At 32.7% G+C, this 27,723-nt stretch overlaps 1 protein-coding gene across 1 annotated transcript in view; it reads left to right on the top strand.

Moving 5' to 3' along the window:
* Window positions 1-319: 319 nt before the first annotated feature.
* Window positions 320-27,723, top strand: part of LOC143079179 (ammonium transporter Rh type A-like) — a 29,552-nt gene continuing 2,148 nt past the window's right edge. The window contains exons 1-7 of the mRNA XM_076254408.1: window positions 320-642; window positions 8,597-8,780; window positions 9,466-9,616; window positions 10,203-10,347; window positions 10,944-11,107; window positions 25,324-25,461; window positions 25,916-26,049. Coding sequence (XP_076110523.1) covers window positions 474-642; window positions 8,597-8,780; window positions 9,466-9,616; window positions 10,203-10,347; window positions 10,944-11,107; window positions 25,324-25,461; window positions 25,916-26,049 — 1,085 coding nt within the window. The 5' untranslated portion in view covers window positions 320-473. The remainder of the gene's footprint in view (window positions 643-8,596; window positions 8,781-9,465; window positions 9,617-10,202; window positions 10,348-10,943; window positions 11,108-25,323; window positions 25,462-25,915; window positions 26,050-27,723) is intronic.

The following is a 27,723-nucleotide window of genomic DNA, read 5'->3' on the forward strand; positions in this document are numbered from 1 at the left end:
GTCGATCAAATTGAGACTTGCTTTATAAATGAATCGAATATTGTTTAATTTTATAACCCTTTATCTGCAGGACTTCAAATATTAATTGGGTTATTACTATTGATTTAATACTAAAGTTAACTTCAAAGTGCAGGGTTGTCGTTTACTATGCAGTTAAGTTGTTGATTTATATGACCTATTGTTTAAGTTTTAAACCGATGCGATTAATGCATTGGCATAGCGAATTTTTAAACGTACACATTTAACATGTTTAAATGTTGTTTATATTCTAGTTAACAAGTTCACATTAGATTGAACGGTTGATCGTATAATTTTCCATATAGTATATATATAAACATATATATAGTGTAACAGCTGGTAGTTATAGGTGTTGTCTTTTAAAACGATTTCTATTGGCTGCTGGTAGCCACACACCACTTTTAAACGGTCAAGATTTTGGTAATTGTACAATACTGATAAGGAAAAAAGGAATAATGGTGAACGTACGGAGAATAAAATTTCCTATTTTTGTGATAATTTGTCAGGTTGTTTTCTTGGTGCTGTTTGGAGCATTGGTGGAATATGACGACTCTGCAAAACCTGATAACCAGGACAAAAAAGTTGATCGTGCCGAGGGAGGCGCTGTTACTAGAATGTACCCCAGTAAGTCATTATAATTCATTTAACCATATAATCATATAACCCCGGGTTTTGTTCATTAAAATTGACCTTGCATTGTCGTAAAAAAAATCCTCAAAAATTTATAGAGTTATATAATTTTGTATACCAGGCGCGCGTTTCTTCTCGTAAAAGAAACCGCGTGAAAAACATTTACAATTTTATTCTATGAGTTGAAAGTCAAATGATGAAACTTGTGTTGTAAATATATAAGTCAATATATATCATAGTGTGATATGTATATTACACAAATGATAAAATGTCCTTGAGTCTTGACAATACTATTACGGTAACATATGTTTATGAATGATTGATGGATGTACTACATATTCTACAAATAAAACAAAATACACGTCATTATTCTGGACAAAACAGGTTCTTTATAAAAAATGTATTTGCTTCGAATTCATTGTCCTTATCAGGAGATGGGTGCAGTTGCAGCATTTTACAAAAAAAACCTTAAATTTATATGGTAAATTATTGTTTGTATCATGACATCCCTCCTCTCACCCCTATAAAAAGAATAATCATTTGACGTAATTCTCCGAATATAAAAAAAGATCGTTATGTTAACAAGTACATGATTACAGATGCAACATAAGAGTGCACGTTGTTAAATCATGCTCACGGTCTAAATACATGTTATTTTCATCATGTTTTCTATTTTTTGAAGCTTCTGTATGGTTTTCAGAATGAACAATTTTTAAATCTCTATTCAAAATAAATGCATAGTTATACCAAATGGGATTGATTGATGCGACTGTCGTACAAGTGAGAGGTTTGGCGCTATAAAACCAGGTTCAATCAACCATTTTCTACATTTGAAAACGCCTGTACCAAGTCAGGAATCTGACAGTTATTGTCCATTGTTTGATGTATTTTATCATTTGATTTTGCTATTTGACAAGGGACTTTCCGTGTTGAATTTTCCTCGGAGTTCAGTATTTTTGTGATTTTCCTTTTTAATGGCATACATGAAATTAACAAAATAACTTAGTACCGATGCATTACACAAGAATAATTAAAATATAAGCTTGCATATATCATACAGTTTTTGAGTCCACTCTCCGCAGTGACCAGTTATAACGTTTTAACGGCATAATACCAATGTTACGCACTTATTTTATATCATATTTATTTTAATAGGTATTTCTGATTTTTTGGTAAAATTCATTTAAAGTCATATGAAACGTGTGACCGGTGAAAAATAATGTTATTCCAATTCTTCAACCAATGAATACAAACATCATAAACTTAGTCTTCTGTGCCCGATTTTATAATTTTTTTCGCATACATTTCGTATAATCGTCATTTGTTTTTCAATCGGTCAGTGTTGTTGTGAAAATATGGCAGGTAATTAAAGTTCGTGTTTTGAAGCCGAAGTTTAGCGATTGTCACCTGTTTATCAACAATCAACAAAAAAGCATGGATATTGAGCACGTATTTAACATGTACAATCAGATAATAGCTTATTTTAAGGACATCCATGCGTATTGCAAACACCGGATTTTTACGAGATGGGTCACACTGAGGTCACTTTGCATACGGAAAATATGTCGGGGAATTGCTTCCTGGAAGCAAGCAATTAAAATAAAGTAAACTTCTTCTAAATATGAACAAATTAAAGAATTTTCTTCGGAAAAAGTATATGTACATAAGTTTTATAATGAAAAGTAACCATTGAGTTATAAAAACAAATGCATTATGTTTTTTTTTTCAATTTGAGGTTTCTTATGACTTTAAGTTTCAAGTTTTTTAATTAATTTATCTTTTATTTTAAAAGTTTCGTTTCTAATTATTGCAATTGGTATATATCATAAACAAAGTTTCGTTAATAGTACAGATAAATTAAATATGTTTTACTTAACTATTTGTGACATAATTTAGGTTATGTAATGCATATTTAAATGCATGAAAAAAGTCCAAATGGATTATTTCTAAAGCATACAATCAGCTTTACTTTATAAAGTTAGTTATGTTTTTATCATTTGTCATTCATTACTTGACAAAATAAAAACATGTGCATTGAAATGAAAACATATATATGGAGAGATTAAGGAGTATACATCAAATGTACAGTGTTTTAATAGAGTCTGTCTCACCTTAATACATTCATCATTCAATTACAAAGATATTGCTGTTCGGTGTGAGCCAAAGCTCCGTGTGGAACGCCTTACCTTGACCTTTGATGGTTTACTTTTACAAATTATGACCTGGATTGAGAGTTGTCTCATTGTCACTCATACTACATCTTCATATATCTATATAGAATCAATTCGAGATATAGGTCTCTATGACCTCATTGAAATGTCACGTCCAACAAGAGAACTAGACAAGTGATCTTTGGAATAGACAAAATACAGCACAGTGATGGTCATGATTACACACCGTGGTCAATGCCAGATATAATGAATTAGATTGGCAGAAAACGGGGACAGTATAGATATTGTCAACTTTAGTTAGCCGCTTAAAGTAAACGAAATGTAATTAAATGTAATTAAATGGTAAAAATCTCTTGCATATTATTGGCACAGATATGTATTCAACTGAGCATGCTGCTGAGCACCATAAAATTAATAATTTCACCATTTTCTAAAAAAATATTATGACTTTTGAGGACGGATCTTTCTGTTGGATATTGGGACTATGCATTAATTTGTTCGAAGCTGATGATAACAGTCTTATTACAGTACCCTCAACATAGTTGATTTATAATTTTTGGCCGAAAATAAAAACTTGCTGTTCCTGGTTTTTGATGCCAATCCCCATAATTGCTCAATGATTTGACACGGTTACTGTATTCGAAGCATATTAAGGATACAAAATAAAATTTGAAATACATCTATAAATGTTTAGTATCGGCAAATTACTGAAAATTCAACTTTAAATACTTTCAAGCTTAACATTTTGCATAACCTTCTCCCTTAAATTGATTAGAATTTTGACATACCAGGATATTTTTATTTCACAAACATGGTAATTTTCAAAAAGTCCTTGAATTCACCTTTATCAAAATGCACAGTATTACTGATTTATGTATCTACGGTGAGGCTTTGACTATATCACCATATTTAAGAGTATTTGATCAAATAGATTAAAACGTTTGATAGAAGAGCGAGACAAGTGGAAAATGTTATTATTACTCAATACAGTAAAGAAAGGATTAGATTCCAAAACAAAAGCAAACATTGAATAAATTGAAAGTAAACGTTGCATTGTTTTGAAACATTTTGTACACTTCAATATATAAATAATTATTTCGAAGATGAGAATAAAGTATTCAAGTATCTGCAAAGACATTCAACATTTTAAGCAGATCATGTTTAAGTTTAAAATTTTGAGTTCTAATATCGATTTTTATTTTTAATTTTAGGTGAAAATACGATTTTTGAAAAAACAAAAATTGATATAATAGAAATTCTCATTTTTGCATTAAATAAATTGTTTTGTTAGGAAAATAACACGCATTTATTATTAGATCACAGTCGGGCAATTATTTAAACCCCAGTCACACTGTCACGTTTCAAGAGCTACGTTTCACTACGTTTTGAAAGCGTAGCAAAACTGGAATATACGTAACGAAGCGTATCGAAACGTACGTGCGTGGAGGAAGGTGGGTCAACACGTACTAATACGTAGCAAAACGTGATAAGAACGTAGCACACTAGTAAAACCTAGCTTTCAAAATAACGGGACATTTTTGTTCAAAGCGTAGATGAAACGTAGCATTTTAAAACGTAGTAAAATGAGACAATGTGACTGGGGCTTTACCTTGGTATAGTATAATCTGTATAGACGGAGTGTATTATGTCAAATAATATCCAGCGATTACGATGTATTCTCTTATTTTGACCTTTTTATCATTTCTTTTTCCTTTTTTATATAAATGAACTATATTTTTGTACCTAAAAGACAGATATACAAAAAAATTACATAATAATCTAAACGTTTGAGTCAAAACAGAGCAGTCATTTGAATAGCAACATTTCATATTGGTGGGAAAGTCTACAATAATCAATAGCTTCGACTTTTTGACTTTTTAATGCGATCTACAAATTTTTTTTCTTCTAAACTGGTCAATTTCTCCCATCCATTTCTTCAAAAGGAATACTAGAAGATTGGAGTTACGAAAATTATCTACTCGTCGTTTTGCCACTAACCGACAAAAATTATAAAAATGAGACAACTATCCACCGAAGTTCAAATGAAGTAGATGTAAGCATAAGGCCATCAACATCAACATTTTCAGTAATGACAGAATAAATTCCAATTACGTACACCTTTTCCCGTACGGAGGAAGACCCTGTAGAGCAAATACTTTTATCAAAGAGTATAACTTAATATTGCCAGCATCATAGCTTGCTGTTCAAATTGACTTTTGTGAAATTTACACATTTTATTGTACCCTTTCAACTTACAAACTAGATTTGTTTTTATTTACATTTTTGTAGGAAGCGCTTTATTCAAACTAGACCAAGGACGATTCAGAACCTATTTAAACGAATTATACATTTTATGGTCTCTTATTACGGTCACTTCTATGTAGTGTCTATTCTGATTGTCATCTTGGTCATTTAAAAAACGTTGAAGATGATTACAGATTTAGCTATACCCCATAGTTATCATAGAGACGATCAGATTACGTTATCTGGTTTCTCTTTGCTGGAAATAGAATGAAAAATAATTAATCATGGTTTATTTACTCCAAAGAAAGATATTAGAAAGTATATGTTTTTGTAAGAACGGTGATTTAAGTATCCTAAAGAAACTCTATCATTACAACTAAATGAGAGTTATTCCTCGATCAAATAAATTTTAACTCCAATTTGCGTACGAAACTTGTAATAATTTCATAGCGTGTATGTACTGTGTTCAAATAAAAAAAGATAGAGAAACATGATGGGTTTTTTCTACAAAGTGATTATTACAAACAACGATAATTCTCACTAGTCACTTGTCTTTAAAGAGAGCAACTCATATATTAATGTTCTTCACCGAACGTGCGAGGGCGGAATATCTGGTCAAGGTCGTTATAAACTCCAATTATCATCATAATGTACTTCTCAAGTGTGAAAAATCACCTAAATGAAATGAATGATAGATAATGTATGATCTCTACAATTCTTTATCTTCACAGATGATAATCATCAATATGCTTCCTGGAGATCTTCAGTAGTGATTTCTACCGAGTCTTTCTTATTCTTCAATGAATTTAGCACCTTCAATGATCTCAGTTACTTGTTGTTCGCATTTTTTTTAACGTTCCATGAAAGCCTTTAATCAATACCTATTCTTTCACATGTGAGAGTCTTGATATCGTCATAATAATAAATTTACAGTTTATAAAACATTGAATACCTCAGCTGTATTTGACAAAACCTTTCTGAATATTTGGGTCCTCAATGCTCTTAAAAAGTTCGTACTTTATTTTGGTCTTTTCATATTTTTTTAATTGAGCGTCTCTGATGAGTTTTTCGAGATGAAACGCATATCTGGCGTACTCAATTTTCATCCTGATATCTATGATGAGTTTACTTGCATGCTCTTCAGCTTGTCGATTTTGTGGTATTTGTGGATGGTTTCTTTTTCTGAATTTTCAGTTGTGTATTTTCTGGTAATTGAACTAACATATATTCTAGATTCTGAGCTGTTCAAACATTTCCATTTCTCTTTATTAAGTAAATCTTTAACTGCCATGTTTGTATGAATATTTAAATTGCTGAGCAATCTTGTTTTTTTCGCGTAACACATTTTACCAATGTATTTGCATAACATAACCAGAACCAGAACTCAGGTGTTGCTGTTTGTTTTATTTTCTTACTTTAAACAACATAATATTCATTTTAAATTATCAATTAATATAAGTAGTTTATTATTGAATTCCTTGAATTTGGAAAGCGACTGTAACATATAGACCAACAGCTCATGCAGGTTGAAATTAGAATGTATTAAGCCTCTGTCACACCTTACCGGACAGCTCGAACGGACGCCTAACGGATAACTTTTTTTTCAATCTGTTCATGTCCGTTAGACGTCCGTTCTTTAGGAGATAACTGTATTGTATTTTAAGCTCCGACGGCATCAATTTGGGATTTGATGGTCGCAAATTAAGTTTACTGGCGACGCGTTAGCGGAGACATCAAACGGGTATTTGCGACCATCAAATCCCCAATTGATGCCGTCGGAGCTAACGCGTCGCCAGTAAACTTAATTTGCGATCATCAAATCCCAAATTGATGCCGTCGGAGCTTAAAATACAATATTGTTATCTCCATTCTAATGAAACTGACAGAAAACAACGTTAAAACATGTATTTAAAATATGTCATATGCCGTCTGCGCTTGCGCGTACGTCCCATAGCATCAATTGTCAATTGATGCCATGTAAAGAAATGACGTTATCCAATCAAAATGAACGTTACAAACGTTGTTGCATTAGAATATCCGTTAGACGTCCGTCCATATCCGTTGCATGTCCGTTAAGCGTACGTTTTATCCGTCGACGTCCGTTCTGTCCGGTGGAAAATTTTGAGCATGTTCAAAACTTTGAACGGACGTCCAACGGATAAAATGTCCGTTGAACGTCCGTTAGGCGTCCGTTTTGTACGGTACTCGTCCGTTTTGTACGGTACTCGTCCGTTTTGTACGGATAAAACGGATCTTGAACGGATGATGAACGGATCTGAAACGGATAAATGCCAATTGAAAATTTCGCGTCAGAAATGCCAATTATTGGTATGTCAGATTTCTTAAGGTTCATGAATTCTTATTATTTATAATCGATCTTAGAGTATAGGCACGTCTTCACAATCAAGCAGTTCTTATTCAGGCCAGACACTGCCCTTTGGCGGAATTTTGAAGAACAAGCAAAAACCAGTTACACAGAAACGTTTTGAATATTTATGCGATTTACATGTATTATTATTGTCACCTATGATTTTTCCGTATATCTTGTTCATCCGTTTTATCCGGTACGCTTCCGTTAGGTGTCTGTTTTATGCGGTACTCGTCCGTTGGATGTACGTTCGACATCCGTTCTGTCCAATACGTGTCCGTTTCTCGTACGTTGCATATCCGGTGTGTGTCCGTTATGCATCCGTTACACGTCCGTTTTATTCGGTCAGTACATCAACGGACTCCCAACGGATAACAATTTTGTCAACGGACAACTTTTATTTTCATCCGTTAGGTGTCCGTTCGTGCCATCCAGTAAGGTGTGACCGAGGCTTTACAAAAACATATTTTAGAAATATTTTACTTGCAGTTTCTATCCGTCTTCACGTTCTGTCGATTTACATTTTATTGTTATGTTGTTATAACAAAGTGCGATATGACGATCCTACTTTATTTCTATGCAGCATATTTGAAAATGACATATACGATGATATTTACAAGTATATAGATATAAGAAAATGTAGTATGAGGCAAATGAGACAACTTTCCATCCAAGTCACAAATTGTAAAAGTAAACAATTATAGGTCAAAGTAGGGTCTTAAACACACAGCCTTGGGTCACACCGAACATCAAGCTAGTAAGGGTCCCAAACATGACTAGAGTAAAAGCATTCAAACGGGAAAACCAACGGTCAAATCTATATAAAATCCTGACTTAAGACAGGTGCAAATAATTGCATCGGGTTTAAACGTTTATTAATAGGTACCAACCTTCACCCTTATATGAAACAATAGTGTAACATCACAACATAGAAAGACACACTATGAAATATCAATTGAAATGGCTTATCTCAATCAAAAGACATATTACCACAAACGAACATACACTTAACGAATAAATTTGATCTATGATACAATGTTAATACAAAATCAATAAAATGGAGGTGAATAATTAAAGTAACAGTATTATACCGCTGTGAAATGTTAAGCAATTTCAGAAAAGTTTATGTTTACCCAATAAATTTATAATATTTTTTATCACATAGTGTTCCAAGATGTTCATGTGATGATTTTTGTTGGCTTCGGATTTCTGATGACCTTCCTCAAAAGATATGGCTACTCGGCTGTCGGTATAAACCTCTTGATAGGAGCATTTGTAATCCAGTGGGCCATTATCATCAGAGGACTACTGTCGGATCATGGTGGTAAATTTACCATTAGTGTTACAGAGTAAGTGACGTTTCATTAACTTAGGTTGCTATTCATTATTAGTTGGCCAGAAGTAAAACATTGTATCTTTTCAGTACCCGAGGCAAATTGCATTCACCGATAGCGTGCCGAGTTAATTCAAAAGTTTGAACATTGACTGTGGGTTGGTCTAGTACAAAGCGTTTAATTTTTAAAAAAATGTTGTCATCTTGGACATGTATATGTAATATTTCCCGTTGGACTAGATGATCATCCACGTATCCGTCAATTTAATTCTTAGTAACCTGAAATTGTAAAAATATATATATATATATCCTTCAAGATTATATACGATTCCAAACTGCTTTATTCGAAGTGATGAGCGAAATCTTATAAACAAATTAACATAACCATTTAATTAGAAAAAAAACCCACATACCAGCCATTATGATTATCCAATAAATGATAAACAGAAATAGGAAGATGTGGTATGAGTGTCAATGAGACAACTCTCCATCCAAATAACAATGTATAAAAGTAAACCATTAACAGTCTACTTGAACTGAATAACAGTTACATATAGTCTTTCAAAGACTTTCAAGACGAAAATTAGATATACTAAAGGAATGAAAATATTGTCGTTTATTCGTTCAAGCACTTTTGTATCTCTCCAATAAAATTTGATCTCCATTATCTATTATAATATATGTCTTAACTTGACCAACAGTATGCTGACCGCAGATTTTGCTGCTGCTACAGTTCTTATATCCTTTGGAGCAGTGCTAGGAAAAGTTGGTCCAATACAACTATTGGTTATGGCAATTATTGAGGTTGTCTTATCACAAGTTAATGAACATATAGGACTTGAAATGTTACATGTATGTATATCTTTACTATACGAATTATCTTTAATCTAAATGTGTTAGTACATGAAGAAAACTTGAAAGCCTTGTATCAGATCACGCCATATCACATCACATCTTCTTATTTTATAGTAGAATTTGTCCCCATAATTGTGGTGTATTTCTTATATTCAATAGTTAGGGTCTTTGCTTGTTTGGACTATTCTGATTGGGTTTTGCTCATTTTGAAGGCCATACAGTGACAATTAATTGCAAACTTCTACATCATTTTTGTCTCTAGGTGAGAGTTTCCTTTGGACGACAAAGTTCCAACGAACCTCTCCATCGAAATTAAATATGGCAAACAAAACATTTGTCTAACGGTTATACATGGACCATGGTACAGCCTGCTAAATTAAGTCTACAAAATAAATCTTCAAAATAGAAACGCAAATTTACACCATAAAAATACAAATAATACTAAGAAGATAAGGAAAGTTTATATCATAGAACATGATATTGTTATAAAAAATATAATAACACCAATGCCCTTTTAAAATAGAAGCTTCTGTATTCCCAAGTCTTTAAATATACTTTCCAAACCTTTGAATTATTTTTATAGGTTGCTGATGTTGGAGAGTCTATGTTCATTCACGCGTTTGGTGCTTATTTTGGGCTAGCCGTAGCGAGAGTTCTTTACAACGATAAAAGTGAAGATAATCCAGCAGAAGGAGCTGTGTATCATTCGGATTTATTGTCAATGATTGGTAAGTTCACTTTCCATGAAAAGTCAGCATTCATTTGGTGACTCCTACTTATGGACAACTATACTATTCGTTCATATGCATCAGCCTCTAAAGGACAACTCATGAAAGCTATTTTTTATAATGGATGTCGTGCTGCTTCTGGTACATGTGCAATAAACACTAAAAATAAGGGTCATATGTATGACAACATGCATTTTATTAACTCCATTTATATTTCATGTTTTGAGTTGTTTTTCTTGTTAATTGTCTTTATTGTAATTGTTAATGTAAAAGCACTAAAGTGAGTATGCCCATAACGGGTTCTCTACTGGAAATAAAATTTGTTTCATCTCATCTTATCTGTACGTTGAATGATAAGTATGCTACTAAGGATGTTTTGTATTTTGTTCAACTCAAGGAAGAGCAAAATCATTAAAAAGACGGGAGCTGTAAAAAAAAAACGATAAGGACAATAAAACCATGCGAGTTCAACTGTAAAATCAAAACATATCTGCTAAGAATTCAATGAAATCTATAATGCAGAACATACTGATATCAAATGTTCCCTTCGTATTTCCCGCCTGTTCTTGCAATTTATGTAGTTTTGTTTTTTACAGGTACCGTGTTTCTTTGGTTATATTGGCCTAGTTTTAACGGCGGTGGCGTCACAGGCGATGAGCAACACCGAGCTGTCATTAATACATATCTCTCATTAACTGTCTGTACTCTCGTTACATTTGTTATCTCTGCCTTGGTAGACGGAAAAGGGAAATTTGATATGGTATGTATTTACATTGTAATTAATCATAGTACCCTTAAAGGCTTCCTAGATTGGTTAATGAAAATTATCTGTATTTACATAGAAGTATTATCATTTATCAGCAAAAAGTTCTAAACTTTGCAATCAAACCAGAAAAGTATAAGATAGTACTGAGATTCATATTGCCACTCAAAAGCAGTGATAAGTAAAATTGAGAATGGAAATAGGGAATATGTCAAAGAGACAACAACCCGACCAAAGAACATATAACAGCAGAAAGCCACCTAAAGGTCTTCAACGCAGCGAGAAAAACCCGTACCCAGAGCTGCCCTTAAATAAAAATGTGTATTGCTTTGAAATTTATTTGATGACAGAAAAACACGTTTAGGATTTCATTACAAATCCATTGCCACAAAACATCTTCTGAGAGTGTTACTGCATCTAGAAATTTGAGATAATGACACTTTTCCTGTTTTATCAAAAACTAATTGCTCTTTTTAAAACATGATTAAAAAGATAAAATATTTATTTATTGATTTGAGTAAATCAGATGTAACACGGCGTCTCATGTCTTCGTGTCTTACGCCTCTCAGATATAAGCAGATAACATTTGATACATGTATCTGAAACTGTAGTCCTATAACTATTTGATATATAAATCATTTGAATGTTATGAAAAGGTGAATATTACATAATTCTAGAATCATACAAATGCCCCAATAACATGAATAACAAGATTAAATTTGTTAAGTAAACTTTTCCTTTAGTTAAATTCTATTGTGGATACAATTAAAGTTTATTCAATATCAGCCACTGATTAACAGTGAAGGAAGTCGGTATTTCATAATATAATGTTAAATTCTCATTTTGATTGTACTGGTAAAATTCCCATTTAGATTGTACTGATACATTTGAAATTTCTTAAAATCTTGTATTACGTATGCCATATAAAATGCTCTTCATTTTATGTTTGACTTGTCGAATCAACTCTTCGTTCAGAACCGTTTGAATGAAGGTAAATATATTGGAAAGGAGTAGGGCTTATGTTTGTCATTTATGTTTATGGGCTCTATATGCATTTCCAAACATTATGTGACAATTCTGAAGAACCTTAATGTCCCTACTTCATCGGCATTGCAAAACATCTTGGGCACAGATCGCATTAAGTGAGTCTTTCAATATGATGCCCATTAAAAAAAAATTTACATGTGCAGATTAAAACTATGCTGTTTTTGTATGACTTACCTGTTTAGAAAATATCATGTAAACTGTTTGAAAATGCATCCTTGTCATCTACATGTATATTTAATAGTTTTGGTGATAAGCACATTCAGTCTTTGATGGTACGAAAAAAAGAATCTGTATTTGTAATTGATGATCCATACTTAAAGATTTCTAAATTTTTGTAGATGATATTGCCTTGCTGTTCTGTGTTTTCACAGATATTCTGATTCAAACACATTCTAAAAAGATTGATGAAAAAGTATCTATTATAACACAACCTGGTGGGTTTTTTTTTTTTAAGCAAAAACTATTTCAAAATGGGGAGGGCGGTATTGAAGCGAAAATAGTGAGATAAGAATATATCAATATATCAAAAAATCTTAGGCTAACGCTGTAATCAGAGTAAATGGATAAAACAGCAGATATGTAATAAAAGATAGTTACTTGGGGGGAAAAATAAAAAAATCTGAGGACGTTTCATGACCGAAATTGTCCAAAAATAGCATTCGTTTTTCATATATCTTTTTTAAATGACTCTTGTAAACAACAAACAGCACCAACACAATTATCATTATAGATGCTTTGGGCATTTAGGTTCCACATGGTATCGTTTGGTAACTGTTTCATTGACCCACTATTCACCCTCTGCTTATACCATGACAAGTTAACTGACTGGTAACACCTTATCAAAACATTTTACAACAATGGAGAACATAACAACTATACTTTTAAAGTATTTGTTTTCTTTTAAAAACGTCAAAAATAGTTATAAATGTCAAGTTTATAAATGACAGAATTTTACACACCTCGCCTTGACACAATACCCTTTTACATGTCTAAGATTTTAACATGATGGTAATGTACAAAAAGTAATACGACCGAATTGCTACTGAAATTCGACCCTAACTAAACTATCTTTATAAGAGCTCTTTACGCTTTGACCGGGTTTTTTGTGTGACAATGATGTATTGTCAATTTTATACAGGTCCATGACCTTCGGATAGATCATAACATACTCTATCCATATATATATTTATATACACAAGATCTGCCCATGGAATTTAAACATGTATCAAGCAAATAGGCTGTTCAGTGTTTGAGTAAAATCTATCTATTTACAAATATATAGGCTTTGTATATCTTTTAATTTGAAATTCGGTTGAAACTGAAAGTCAAATGTCGAAAAAAAACTATGAAAAAATGACAACAGATTACAGATTACAGAATATTTATTATTCCAATCAAGGGCCCTTGATGGGCAGCATAACATGTATACATAAAACAATACATCATGATTTGTAACAGAAAAACATTTCTTTTTATAAACTAAAATGAAACATTTAAAAAGTTTAGACAGATGATATTATCTTCATTCTATAAATTCAACAAGACAAACAACATTCAGCAACAAATCATTTAAGATGCATACAACTAATATTGATTAACACCAACCCTACCAAAAAGGGGTAAAAGCAGATGCTTAAGAAGAGTAAACACTTTCAGGGTTAGCGCTATAAAACCAGGTTTAATCCACCATTTTCTACATTTGAAAATGCCTGTACCAAGTCAGGATTATGACAGTTCTTGTCCATTCGTTTTTTATGTGTTTTGTTATTTGATTTTGCCATGATGTGATTAATTGATTTTCCTCTAAGTTCAGTATTTTTGTGATTTTTCTTTTTTCAACTGGTGTAGAAAGATGTTCGTATTTGATTTTTCTGTACATCATAATTCTAAATCATTTCATCTACTGTTTAAAATTCCCCGCAAAGGTAACATAAGTTAGCTATTCCCGAATAGGTAAACTAACTTAAAGGTTCTACTCTTCGTAAATTTAAACTCAAGTAGCATCCTCCGTAATGGTAACCTAATGTAGCATTCCCCGTAAAGGTAACCTGAGGTACATTCCCCGTTAAGGTAACCTAAAATAGCATTCCCGTGAAGGTAAATCATAAGGTAGTAAACCTTGTAAAGGTAACATAGGGTTGCAGTTATCCGTTAAGGTAACCTATTGGTTAACAAAATAAATTCCACGTAAAGGTTTCCTAAGATAACATTCCCCGTAAAGGTAACATAAGGTAGCATTCCCTGTAAATAAAACATGGGGTAGTATTCTCCGTTAAGGTAACCTAAGGTAGCATTCCCGTAAAGGTAACTTCAGGTATATTTCCCGTTAAGGTTACCTAAGATAGCATTCCCGTAAAGGTAACATAAGATAGCATTCCCGTTAAGTGACATAAGGTAGTATTCCCTGTAAAAAAACATGGGGTAGCATTCCCCGTAAGGGTAACCTAAGGTAGCATTCCCCGTAAATGTAACCTAAGATATCATTCCCTATAAAGAAAATCCGATGTAGCATTCCCCGTAAAGGTAACCCAGATAGTAATCTCCGTAAGGTAACCTCAGTTATTATTCCACGTAAAGGTAACGCAAGGTAGCATTCCCGGTAAAGGTAACCTGGGGTAGCATTCCCCGTGAGGGTAACCTGGGATAGCATTCCCCGTAAAGGTAGCCTGGGGTAGCATTCCCCGTAAAGGTAACCTGCGGTAGCGTTCCCCGTAAAGGTTACCTGGGGTAGCATTCTCCGTAAAGGTAACCTGGGGTAGCATTCCCCGTAAAGGTAACCTGGGGTAGCGTTCCCCGTAAAGGTTACCTGGGATAGCATTCTCCGTAAAGGTAAAATATGGTAGCATTCCTCGTAAAGGTGACCTGGGTAGCTTTCCTCTCAAAGGTGACCTGGGGTAGCATTCCTCGTAAAGGTGACCTGGGTTAGCATTCCTCGTGAAGGTAACCTGGGGTAGCATTCCCCGTGAATGTAATACGATGTAGCATTTCCCGTAAGGGTAACCTGGGGTAGCATTCCTCATACAGGTAACTTGGGGTAGCATTTCCCGTGAAGGTAATCCGAGGTAGCATTCCCCGAAAAGGTCACCTGGGGTAGCATTTCCTTTAAAGATAACCTAAGATAGCTTTCCCCGTAATGGTCACATAAGGTGTCATTCTCTGTACAGATAACCTAAGGTAGCATTCGTCGTAAAGGTAAACTAAGGCAAAAGAAATTCCCCATTCAGGTGACTACAAAAGTCCTCGGTAGAACACTTATATTGAAACGGTGGTTTTAATAAAGGCATTGGAACATGTGTTATTGTCATTTTCAAAGGTTGTAAACATGCTGACAATTCTAATATCATACGTGTATTATTATTTGATATGAAATGGTTTTTTTTAATTTTTCATCTATGGCAGGTATTTGAATATTTTCTTTGTATGTTAATAGCGGATAAAAATAGATGATTAAGACAATTTAAAAAGCCCCCCATGTAGGATTGGCCTTGAGTTGTCATTATCATATTACCTTTTATAGGATCAGTGTTGTATATTGTTGTCAGTCCCCCGATTAATGTTGAAGCATCATCCATTATATCATGATAAGATCAATTAGTTCACTATTTAAAAAATAACCAACATGATACTGGTAAATAATCCATCTGAATAACAAAATATTTCACTATAATGATCAGAATTATCTAACTATTTAATTGTTTAGAATTACAAGTATGTTGAGTTGTGGAACTACTTTTCACAGGCACTTGTCTCCTTTTTTCGGTCTATATACCTTAATATTACAAGGTCTTCTAAGGCATTTAGATGCAAGTGTCATTGTATCATTTCGGTGAATGGATAATAAAGAAACTAAATACATTCTCAAACGTGTTTGTCTGAAGATAGCGTATAATAATTCTTATATTGTCAGGTTGTCATCTTATTTTAACTTTGATTATTTTATGCAAAGTATATGACTTACTGACATTGATGCATACATATAAAAAAAAATAAGCACATTGTGCATGTATCTTCTGAAAACTGCATAAAGTGCAAGATCAATTTGTTTTGGCCCTCATGAACTTTTTTGTAACCTGGTGTTTGATTTGAAATTATAAAAACAGAGCCTTTCCATCAATGAATTCGAGCGCGAATATCGACAAGTTTCTTTCCTAAGCAGAAGCAATGGAAATCGATAGTTAAAAAACGTGTATATGAGTAGAGTGTGTGGCGCATATTCGCCTTGGACACATTTTCGCCGTCTTGCTATTTTTTTCTGTAAAATTTGTGTGCCTTGACCCAATACTTGCATAAATAGATGGTAAAGGCTGCTTGTAATGTTCAAGCTGTTGATATTCCTCTTTATCCCATTTTCAAGGTTATTTGCACATGTAAAGAAATACCCAGTTGTTTTTCAACGATTTTGGCAATTATGCAAGATTTATATGGCAACCATGCGCAGTCTTAAAGTAAATATTTGTGAAAAAAAATCGTACAGGAATGATCTCTCAAGCTAATTCATGTAATTGCAAACATTCGTTTTTATAATATAGCAGGGTAATGAGGTTGGTCATATCATAAATTGTGGCGAAAATGTGTCCCCCCATCGTACACGAACAACTTGATTTCCTCTTGTGTTTGCGTTCGTTTTTGGAACAATTAACCAATGTTTTGAAGATAATTCCTTTATCAAACATTTTTTTCATATAGTTAAATTTCTGAAACCTACATAAAAGTTTCAAATTTTCGAATGTAGTTCGGATGTAAGTGGAAACTGAGACTACTATAACACTGTGTTATAGTAGTCTCGGGTGGAAATGAACGAATTATGCGACGAAAACGGGTCCCTCCCTCTACGAAGAGAACATTCTTAAACGACGCCTAGATAGTGACAATGACTTTGAATATTTAAAACATATTCATAACTCTATTGAACCACATCGTGCTTGGACCATCTTGCGTCAGTATCCATCATTGAACTTTCAAGCTAAATTTTTCATATATCTGTGCACCCTGGTTAGACCAAGCGAACCTGATGCTGAATTACTGTTATGTCATAAGTGTGGTTTTTTCTATAGCAACGCAATTGTGCACATTTTAATACAACGTTGTAGTGTAGCGCCTACAAGAGACTTGTTTTGGATAGATCTGATTAATATTGTACCCATTGAGTTTAGCGCAACGCTCCATGCTCGCATGCAATGGAAGACATATACTTGACACTAACTCTACTATCATGTAATAGTGACAAATGTTTCATTCTTGAAAAATCAGAAGCAGACAGTTTCACCCACTCATGTGTAAAGTTTATATATAGGTTGTGTAAGGAATATGACAATTAACTTGATATTTATTACAACTGAAATATCTTAAAAGACATTTTTCGATTCATTTGAACATTAACTTATCTATTCTATTTATTCAACGATCTATTTAATTATTCATTTATATAAATATTTATTATTCTTTTATTTTATTCAAACCGTTATTTAAATTCTTATTATTAACACTCTGTATTATACCACCTTTGTATTTATGTTCATGTATATTCATACTCTCCTTAAGGAGGATAATAAACATATATATACTTATTTGAATTGGAAATATTATTTATACAATGTATCTGCATAAATTCATATGCAGGTTTATAAAAATTATTGCATAATCGTGTAGAATTATTCCCTTCCCCATCGTGTTTATATAATAATAACATCATTTTAATAAATGCACCATGTTAAATGTATCTAAATGAGATGTTATTTTGTAAATGTTATGCTTATCATTGTATATTTGAAAGGTATATGTGCCATTACACTATCAAAGTCAAATCAAAACGAATATCTGAATACTAAGTATAGCCAAACATACGTTTATCGAAAAAAAAAATATTACGGATTTATTCTTTGTTTATAGGATCACGATTTAGCTGACTTTTGCAAAGGGCAAACATGACTACATGTCTATAGTGGGGAAAAATAACCCAACTAAATAACTAAAGTCTTTTTTAATGAACAATATTTATATATAATCTTTAGAACAGTTACTTTTTTTTTATAAAATAATGACATTGTTATGGATACCCTTTCTGAGAAGTAAGTTAAAACTATAACAAGATAAGACAGTTTTTTCATAAGATTACATGCATTTTCAATTGAATATATAACAGTTTATAAAAAAATGGAAAATCACAAAAATACAGAACTCAGAGGAAAATTCAAAACTGAAAGTCCCTAATCAAATGGCAAAATGAAAAGCTCAAACACATCAAACGAATGGATAACAAATGTCATATTCCTGACTCGGTACAGGGACTGTCTTATGTAGAAAATGGAGGATTGAACCTGGTTTTATAGCTAGCTAAACCTCTCACTTATATGAGTCATACATTAATTATTTTGACAGTCGCATCAAATTCTGTTATATTGACAAACGATGTATGAATAAAACAAACAGACATAATAGGTAAAATAAAAATTGTCAAAATAGGTGTACAAAATGTCTATTAGTGTGGCAATAATATATAATATTGTTATGTCTAAACAAAATCAGGTTACACAAAACGTATAACATACTTTTGGAATATGTATTAACTAGGATAGCCTGTTTGAATTACTCAGTGCATATTAAATGCATTTGTACTTTACAATTAGTGTGTTTGTAAATCAAAACTGCATATTAAATGCATTTGTCCTTTACAAATTAGTGTGTTTGTAAATCAAAACGAATAATATATATATATAGTACTTCTTTTGCCGATATGCTTAAAAAATCTACTGAACTTGTATTTCAACAAATCTTTCAAAACGATTTCACATAGTGTTTTCTTTCATTACATAATTGATAGAAATATATATTATTTGAGAAAAAAAAAGTTTTGTTTACCATTAAAGTTTGCATAAGACATATCATCCAATTACCAATTTAATACTATACAATTTGACAATTTTTGGTATATTGCTACTTTGAAATGTATAGTCTCAATTCAAATGTACAGATTGTATTGTTCGCGATGACTAGAAAAAGAGATTGTTTTGATGATGTTGACTGCGTGACCTTGAAATCTGATTCTATAAGAGTATATTTTTACCAACCCATTTTCAACCGCATTTGGGCAGTTGTTACAAGAATGAATAATAGATAAGGTTTTGGGCTGCACCTACTTAAAAAAATCTTTTGAATACATAACTTGCTAATATGGGCAATTTACTGAGTTAAAATAAAATCAAACATCAACTACGATTGGTTGTTCAATCATGCATCATGAATTAAATGCATTTTTCTGCACTGATTTCTTAACTTGAAAGTTTTCCACGGTTTTGGCCTTGTATGAAGACGGGGTTGTTTTTCAACAAGTATGACCTATAAATCATAACAAGATAGTACTAATATCTTACAAAATGTGCTTTATAATCCTTCCTATAGATTCATACAATAGAGTGAGAATAAATAGAAGATATCAGCTTTCATGTTTACATCTAACACGTCCCGTTGTGTACCCGCACCATTTTTTGATGTGGGGCATGTTAAATGAATGACAAAAATTATTGTAATCCTATATCATAGTTCTAATCTGGCAGAAAAAAATAAAATAAAAAGTGAATGAATGATGCGTCTTTCTCAAATGTTTAGGGGTCAGCTAAAGCCCTCCTTTCGGTGCAGGATTTTCTCGCTATGTTGAAGACCCATTGGTGCCAGTGGGCTGTTTGTATGATTCTTTTGTCGGTTGATTGTCTCTTTGACATATTGCCCGTTTCCATTTTCAATTAAATCTTTCTCAAACGAGTATAGATTTTCTATCTCTACGCTTAAACACATATATATAAATATATATATCCTCCATCTACAAATGTAAATTTTTTGAAATCTAATGATTTTGCACAAATAAATATGTGCAATAAAGTTTGTTTTCAGTTTTTGAAGAAGAAAAAAACTTGTTTTTGCCCCTGAGAAAAAAAAATGTTTGTTTCACCCTCAGCTGAAATACGTATATATATATTGTAATGCTAAAATTTAAAGAAAAAAATGTTTTCGACTTGATGCCAAAAAAATAGATTGTTTTTCGCCGAAGCGAACCGAACCGAAGCGAAAAACAAAGTTTGTTCGGGAAAAAACCCATAGCCCCACCTCCAAAAATCAAATGGCTGTTGCCTTATTAATTGGTTTGTCAAAAATTAAACTGTGTTACATACAAGATACACGCCTTTGTATCTTGGTAAATCATGTCTTCTTACATGTAATTGGGTATTTTGCTTTCTCATGTTAGTCTTAAAACATATTTGATGAAGTTATTTTCCATAAAAATTGTGTTGTGTGCACTAAAATAACTTTATACATTTGTTTACATGTTCATCATTGTTTAATTCGATTCCCTTGCTTTGTTATGATAATGAAGATAAAAACGACCGACTGAAATTCAATCTTTGGTATTTACCTTTAAAAAACATAACATTCTAACACATGAAATTTGATTAGAAATGCAAATGCGCAACCTGATAACATAACTATATTCTTTGCCAACAATAATTCAATCAACGTGTTTATTTTTGTAAATGTCAACACTTAAAAGTACATTTTAATAGTTCATAATCATAGTGCATAGCAGAAAAACTTTAGTTCTTTTAGCTTAATTACCTAACTCAACACACTGGGCCGTTCCAAAAGTTACTCTGTCTTGTATTGTCACTTTGTTTTCATGTCCCCGCCGTAAACGTAGGGGCAATACATTTTACCCTTGCCCGTGTGTACGTCCGTTCGTTTCAAAAATTGTTACCATTATCTAACTTTCGTGTTCATCAATCAAATGTTATGAAGCTTATACACAATGCTTTAATTGTTACCTCAAAACTCAGATTTACCTTGAATTTGGTAAGCGTCTTTAATATAACTGTTCTTGAATTATTATCTTTTTTTTTCAACCTTTTCATTGTCAAATAAACAGATCTTTTCCTTATGTTTCTTGTTGCTTCTGTACTCGATCATGTTAATTCTTTTTGTATCTTCTCACGATATCATCACGGCCGACACTCGGCTAACCGAGAGATTGGTCGGTTAATCTATATTGAGTATGCGGCTATATGGGCGATTGGTCTGTTAATCGGGTTGGTTATACGTCTGTTAAGAGTAAAACGCTTAATTTAATGTTAAACTCTATTAAATATACAGATTTTTGGCATGTTATAAGAACCAAATCAAAAAAAGAAAAGTGTCTGACAAAATGATATCTATCATAGAACATTTAGCACTTGTAAAAACATTTCTTAGTCTGCGCAGTTTTCTGTAAAACTAAAAGGCGTCGCGCAAGTATGTATTATTTATGCTTATACGCATAGCAATTCTCTTAATAAAAGGCGAAACAAACAAATTTAGATAGCATTTAAAGGACAAAAAATAGTACTGTGGTTCTAAAAAATCAATTGACATTAGTAAATATTTCATAATTGTAAAATAACTTGAATAATACCACGTTTTAGTGAAAATTATGTGAATAAAGTCTGTTAATGGGTTGGACAATTGAAATTGTGTCAGTTAAGAGTTATTTAGCCACGACAATAATTTGCTACCTTTATATTTTCCCCTTGAAAAATTTAAGAATGAGATGTTCCTGAGTAAACAAAAATGACAATACGGTGCCACAATATCCTAGAAAGAGCATTTTTATTTTGACTTTCTTTGCATTTTATTGAGGGGTGTGTCACTTCAATATAGCGTGATATGGATTGGCCTCTGGAATATGCATGAATTTTTTATTGACGTTTTCAATCAGCCTTAATTTTTGTGTCTGTTCGAAGTAGCACGTTCTCAATTCCGACTGAAAGTGTCTTTCTAATACTACGCAGGGTACATATAACGTGTTCTCGTTCACATATGAACATGATATTTGTCGCTGGACGTTAAACCCTAATTCGTCAGTATCATCCAATTGGTTCTTTTCTTCTATTACTTAATCATATGTTGTTTACAAATCACTATAAAGAAGTAAACGGAAAGGAGCGAATGCAGCTACATTTGGTTATTTTAAGTTTCAGTTCATTTTATTCCGTTTAGTTCCTTTCTACATACATTTTTTGTAAGTGCAGAGGAGAACTACAGTTGTTTATGGTGGCCGTTGAAGTCCATTTCGCGTTTTCGCGATTTCGTCTTTCATATTCTATAGGGCGAAAACGCGAAGGCGAAAACGAGAAATCGGTTTCGCGTTTTCGCGTTTTCGACTTCGCAATTTCGCGTTTTCGCCATATAGAATATGTAAGGCGAAAACGCTAAAGCGCTAAAACGCAGAATGGCATTAACCTGCCACCATAGTTGTCCGCATATAAACTTTTAAATTTTGTTACCAATATAAGTACATCGCAATCCGTTACTGTTTCAACAGCCATCGGTGTTTCATGTGTTTATTCTTAAACAAGTATTATTTTTCTCTCGTTTTTAGCAATGCTTCACTCTCTACTACCCTTATATATTATTCTATATTCTGCGTTTCCACCCAGATTTTCGTGTATACCATGAGGGTCCGGATTGGGGGTATTGTTTATTTCTGTATTCTTTAAATTGTTGTGTCATTTTTTTCTACATTTTATTTATCTTACTCATTATTCTTTCTTTATTTTTCATATTTTGTCATCCCAATATATTTTACTTACTGTTGTTTAGTTGCATTACAACGTTTATCACTGATTTATATACTGGTTACCAATGTAGATGACAAATGTGTGTCATTCATGACAATTAAACAGAATCAACATGATATATGCGATCATTCTTGGATGAAATTAATATTACTTTTAATATTACACTTTTTGAAACCATTTTTATCAATTTTCAATTTCATGTGTTGTTTCCGTATATGTTATGTTTCATTGCTCATGTGTTGTTTTCGTATATTTTAGCCGCTCGTCTTGAGCCTACTCATTTGATCCGATAACACCCCATAAATTAATAATTTTATTGCCATTCATAACTCTTAACAGACCAATTAACAGACCGGGTTTTATACATCCGACCCATTAACAGACCAGGTTTTAAATAAAGATTGATTTATGTCACCAAAATACAGATTTTCGTGTAGATTTTTCACACAATGATATCAATATGGTTAACAAACATAATGCCTTTCTTTTTTCGATGTTCAAAATATTAAATGCAAGTAAATTTAACCAATGTGTCATTTTGTGTACATTTTATGTGTGTAAAATGTGTATAAATTTATTGATGAGTAACCCGCCTTTTTCATTTTATAGATCGTACATTGAAGCTAGAAAAATAATAATTACACCACTGAATTCAGTACATTGAGTTGTTTTGTTAGACATGAATACTTTTTATGATGAAAATATATTTAGAAAGTTATACAATGAAACATGCTGAACTTTCAATGATTTTCTCGATAACACCTGATTAACAGACTTTAGCTAACCCGATTAACAGACCAACCGCCGATATAGCCGCATACTCAATATAGATTAACCGACCAATCTCTCGGTTAGCCGAGTGTCGGCCGTGATCATTCGTGTTATTTTATATAGGTGAGTATTAGCGCGTTGAAGATGAATAAACAGTTTTACGAAAAAAAATTAAAGGCAGTATAAATATATATCGGCGTTTTGCATTTGCACCGATCTGCATTTCATTTGCGCCGATTTTTTCTTTCATTTGCACCGATTTTTTTTTCATTTGCGCCGATTTTTTTACAGGTGAATAGATATAAGAAGATGTGGTATGAGTGCAAATGGCCCGAGAACACAGTTATTTTGGAGTGCATTTCTTTTAGACAATAAATTCAAATTAAAAAAATCGCACCTGCTCTTTCTTAAAAAGATTTTTACAGTGTAGTGTACTACCAGTGAGACAAATAATATCAAAATTATAGAAACTTCTACCAGCTCTAACTCAAAATATTGACAATTCTGTGTTAAGGGGGTGTAAAATTCAGTTTGACAGCTTCAGACGTGATAAAATGTGACCTTTTTACACTGGACCAAATCACTACTCAACATAAAGATTCAGCACCCACATTTTTTTAACATGTAATTACATCCCCTTACTTAATATTTCATGCATTTAATATCAAGAAATAAATTGGGAAAGTGTATCAAATAAAACATGCAAGTTATACACTGTTTACACTAGGGACTATATTCGTAGACAAAGACAACGAAAACCAAAGGACGATAACTGTGTCCTTGGACCAAATGAGAGAACTCTTCATCCAAGTCATGTTATTTTTCATTTATCATTTTAGACCTCTTCCATTAGCACTTTGTACAAGATACACCTCCAGACTTTTTCTTGACAGTACCCCTATGTCTTTCGGACATCTGCCACATGTTTATGCTCGATCAGTGTTTTGACAATAGAATCCGTGGTGAATCTGGGTTTACACGATTTGTGGTACATTCGTAAGATATGTTCTTATGTTTCAGGACACTAACCTTCCGATATGTATGGCCCTCGATGATTAAAGAATTGACTCCTCGGCTCGTTTCAATGTGTAATATGTCCATCATGTTACAACGAAGTTCCAGAACAATATGAATCAAAATTAACTTAAACATAAATGAACAACAATTATAACCAGATTTTATCAACGGTATAGTACAGTACATGTACAAGTATTAACTTACCTGTAAATCTAATTAGGAGCACATATAAAATCGGCGCAACTGAAAAAATGAAATCGGCGCAAATGAAAGAATGAAAATTTTCAAAATCGGCGCAAATGTCATACGCCCTATATATGTCATTTTTATGCAATTCAGTGGATACAGGTGTTGATGAACTATTTCTGTTCTCTATGTATCCCTCCATTTGCCATTAGTACAGTTTCAACATTATATTTGCTGGGGATTTTGTATATACATAAAACACAAAACTATGTGATGTAATAAATCGCTTTTAAGTTTCGTAATTCTTTCACTTCCTAAGCATATACGTAAACTTTTTAGGAGTAAGAAAAGATACCAATATCAATATTTGGTCTTGTGTCTCTCATCTATAAAAATCACTGTCATAAATCAACTTGCTAATGTTAGGTAGGATACAATATGTGTTGCTTAGGAAAGACAACTCTAAAGTAAAAACATATCAACTCGCACTGTTATTTTGTTTATTAGGTTGGAGATCATATTTTTTTTTTATAGTAAACGATGGTTCAACTGGATATGTGTTCTCGTGCTTATTCTTCATTTTTCTTCCAGGTACACATACAGAATGCCACATTAGCAGGTGGAGTGGCAGTCGGAACAGCAGCTCATATGCCGCTTCATCCATGGGGAGCTATGCTTCTCGGTGCAGTTGCCGCAGTTATTTCTACTGTCGGTTATAAGTATATTACCGTGAGTTTGTATTCAATACTTTTCTTTGCTATATTCAATTGGTTGGGATAAATTACCTGTTTTCGAGCTTAGTTGTAGAAAAGGTTTTTTCAACAATGATTCTTATTAAGGAAAGTTACAGTTATGTTTTCTAAGTTTGGTTGTTACTTCATCAATTTTTTCAGAAACAAACACAGGGATATAAAATATTCGAAATTCAAATTTCAAAATTCCTCATTATGTGACGCCTTTTTGTTTCAGTTGTTATTGAACACAATGGGCCAGTCGCAACCATCAGTTGTTCGGCCGTGTTAACGTCAACTATGAAAGTTTATTTTGAGAAAGTAAACCACCAAGCGGACTAGCTATCAACATAAAAGGCGTTGGCAAACCTCAAATTAACTGCCATATATGCGTGTGTAGTATTGATGATATTTTTAGTAAGCAGTGATTATTATCGTTTATTTATTTACAGCCATGTCTCAGTAGTAAAATTAAGCTTCACGACACCTGTGGTGTTCATAACCTCCATGGCTTACCTGGAATTCTGGCTGCAGTCGCTGGTGCTGTTATGGCAGCTCTATCATCCAAAGAAAAGTGGGGAACCAGGTAAGGAATTATATATAAATTTCATATTTCTCAGTTTTGTGACAAAAATGTCGGTTATTGATTTGGGGATGTACGGCGGGTGGGCGGGCGGCAATCAAATGTTGTCCGTGCATCAACTCATGAACCGTTCAACCAAAGCTTTTAAAATTTTAATATGTTGTTACTGACAACTAAATGAAGGTCAAGTTCAATAATGGCGATTTTGACTTTTACCGTTCAGGAATTATGGTCAAGTTCAATAATGACGATTTTGACTTTTACCGTTCAGGAGTTATCAGGTTATGGTTCTTGAAAAATTGAAAAATGGTGTTTACAGTCGTGTCCGTGCATTTTCTCATAAACCATTCAACCAAAGCTTTTGAAATTTTTATATGTTGTTACTGATGACAAAATAGAGGTCAAGTTCAATAATGACGATTTTGACTTTTATCGTTCAGGAGTTATGGTTCTTGAAAGATCGTAAAATGGTGTTTCCATTCACGTTGTTGCATTTACTAATGAACCATTCAATCTAAGCTTTTTAAATTTTAATATGTTGATACTGACTACAAAATGGAGGTCAAATTTGATATTGACGATTTTCACTTTCAGCATTCATCAGTTATGGTTCTTGTGATATTGCCAGGACACAAATAAATGTTAATAAATCCGGTTTGCTGTCGTTGTGACAGCCTCTTGTAATTGATAATGTTAATGCCAAATACGACCAAAAGGTCAACAGTGGTCAACTGAGACTGCTCGATATCAATGGCCTTCCTTCCTGCTATATCCATAGTCCCTCCGACTTTTTTGTGCGAGTTCTTGAATGATACTGGTTGTTTTTTTAACAGTACTAAGTTAATAATTCAGACTGTTAGATGATCAGTCCCCGAGGGAATCATCAAATCTATATAGTCAGTACTTCCGTACTTACAGGATTTATAAAAGAAAAACTTTCTAAAATTGCCCGATTATAAAGTTGGAAATTATTCAGAAAAGTTAAACAATCTAAGGCAAAGTTGATCTTAGATGAATTTGGCTATTATTTTATGTATTTATTTTGGTCATATAGCTCTTCAACAGTTTCTCATATATGAAAACCATTGACATTCAAATTATACCACTTTGACCGTTCCCATTTAAACCCAGAAAACGGCGCTTTGGAATCGTGTAGTTTATAAAGTGTTGTTTTGATGTTTTACATAAAAACCAATATATACTTTCTGTACTTTGCATTACACACAATAAACAGCTTGGATTGTTGACATTTTAGTCTAGTTCGAATTTCTCCAATGAAAGAAAGTTCTCACTGTAGTCTGACTTATGCTTCTCTTTTTTTTTCTTCTTTTTTTTTTAAATTAACGACAAAATTCGAATAAAATGACATAAAATCTTATAAGGTAAATCTAAAAAGAAAGTTGAGTAAGAGAGTAATTAGAAGCAGTATTATTTCATTGGGCGACATGCGGATGTCTTTTATTTTAATGATACGCTATAACACATTTTGTCTACTTATATATACAGAGTGGTTTCTAGAAATGTCAAATAATGGCAAAATTATTCTGAAATAGTTATTTCCTTCATACAAAATATAACTAAATATATGACCTTTACCTACACACTCAATGCAATCGGCTGTAAATCGAATTATATTCTTTCAATACTTGCGGTAAAACGAATGACATTCAAATATAA

The sequence above is a fragment of the Mytilus galloprovincialis genome, chromosome 6, assembly GCF_965363235.1.
Source record: "Mytilus galloprovincialis chromosome 6, xbMytGall1.hap1.1, whole genome shotgun sequence".
In the NCBI taxonomy this organism is placed as follows: domain Eukaryota; kingdom Metazoa; phylum Mollusca; class Bivalvia; order Mytilida; family Mytilidae; genus Mytilus; species Mytilus galloprovincialis.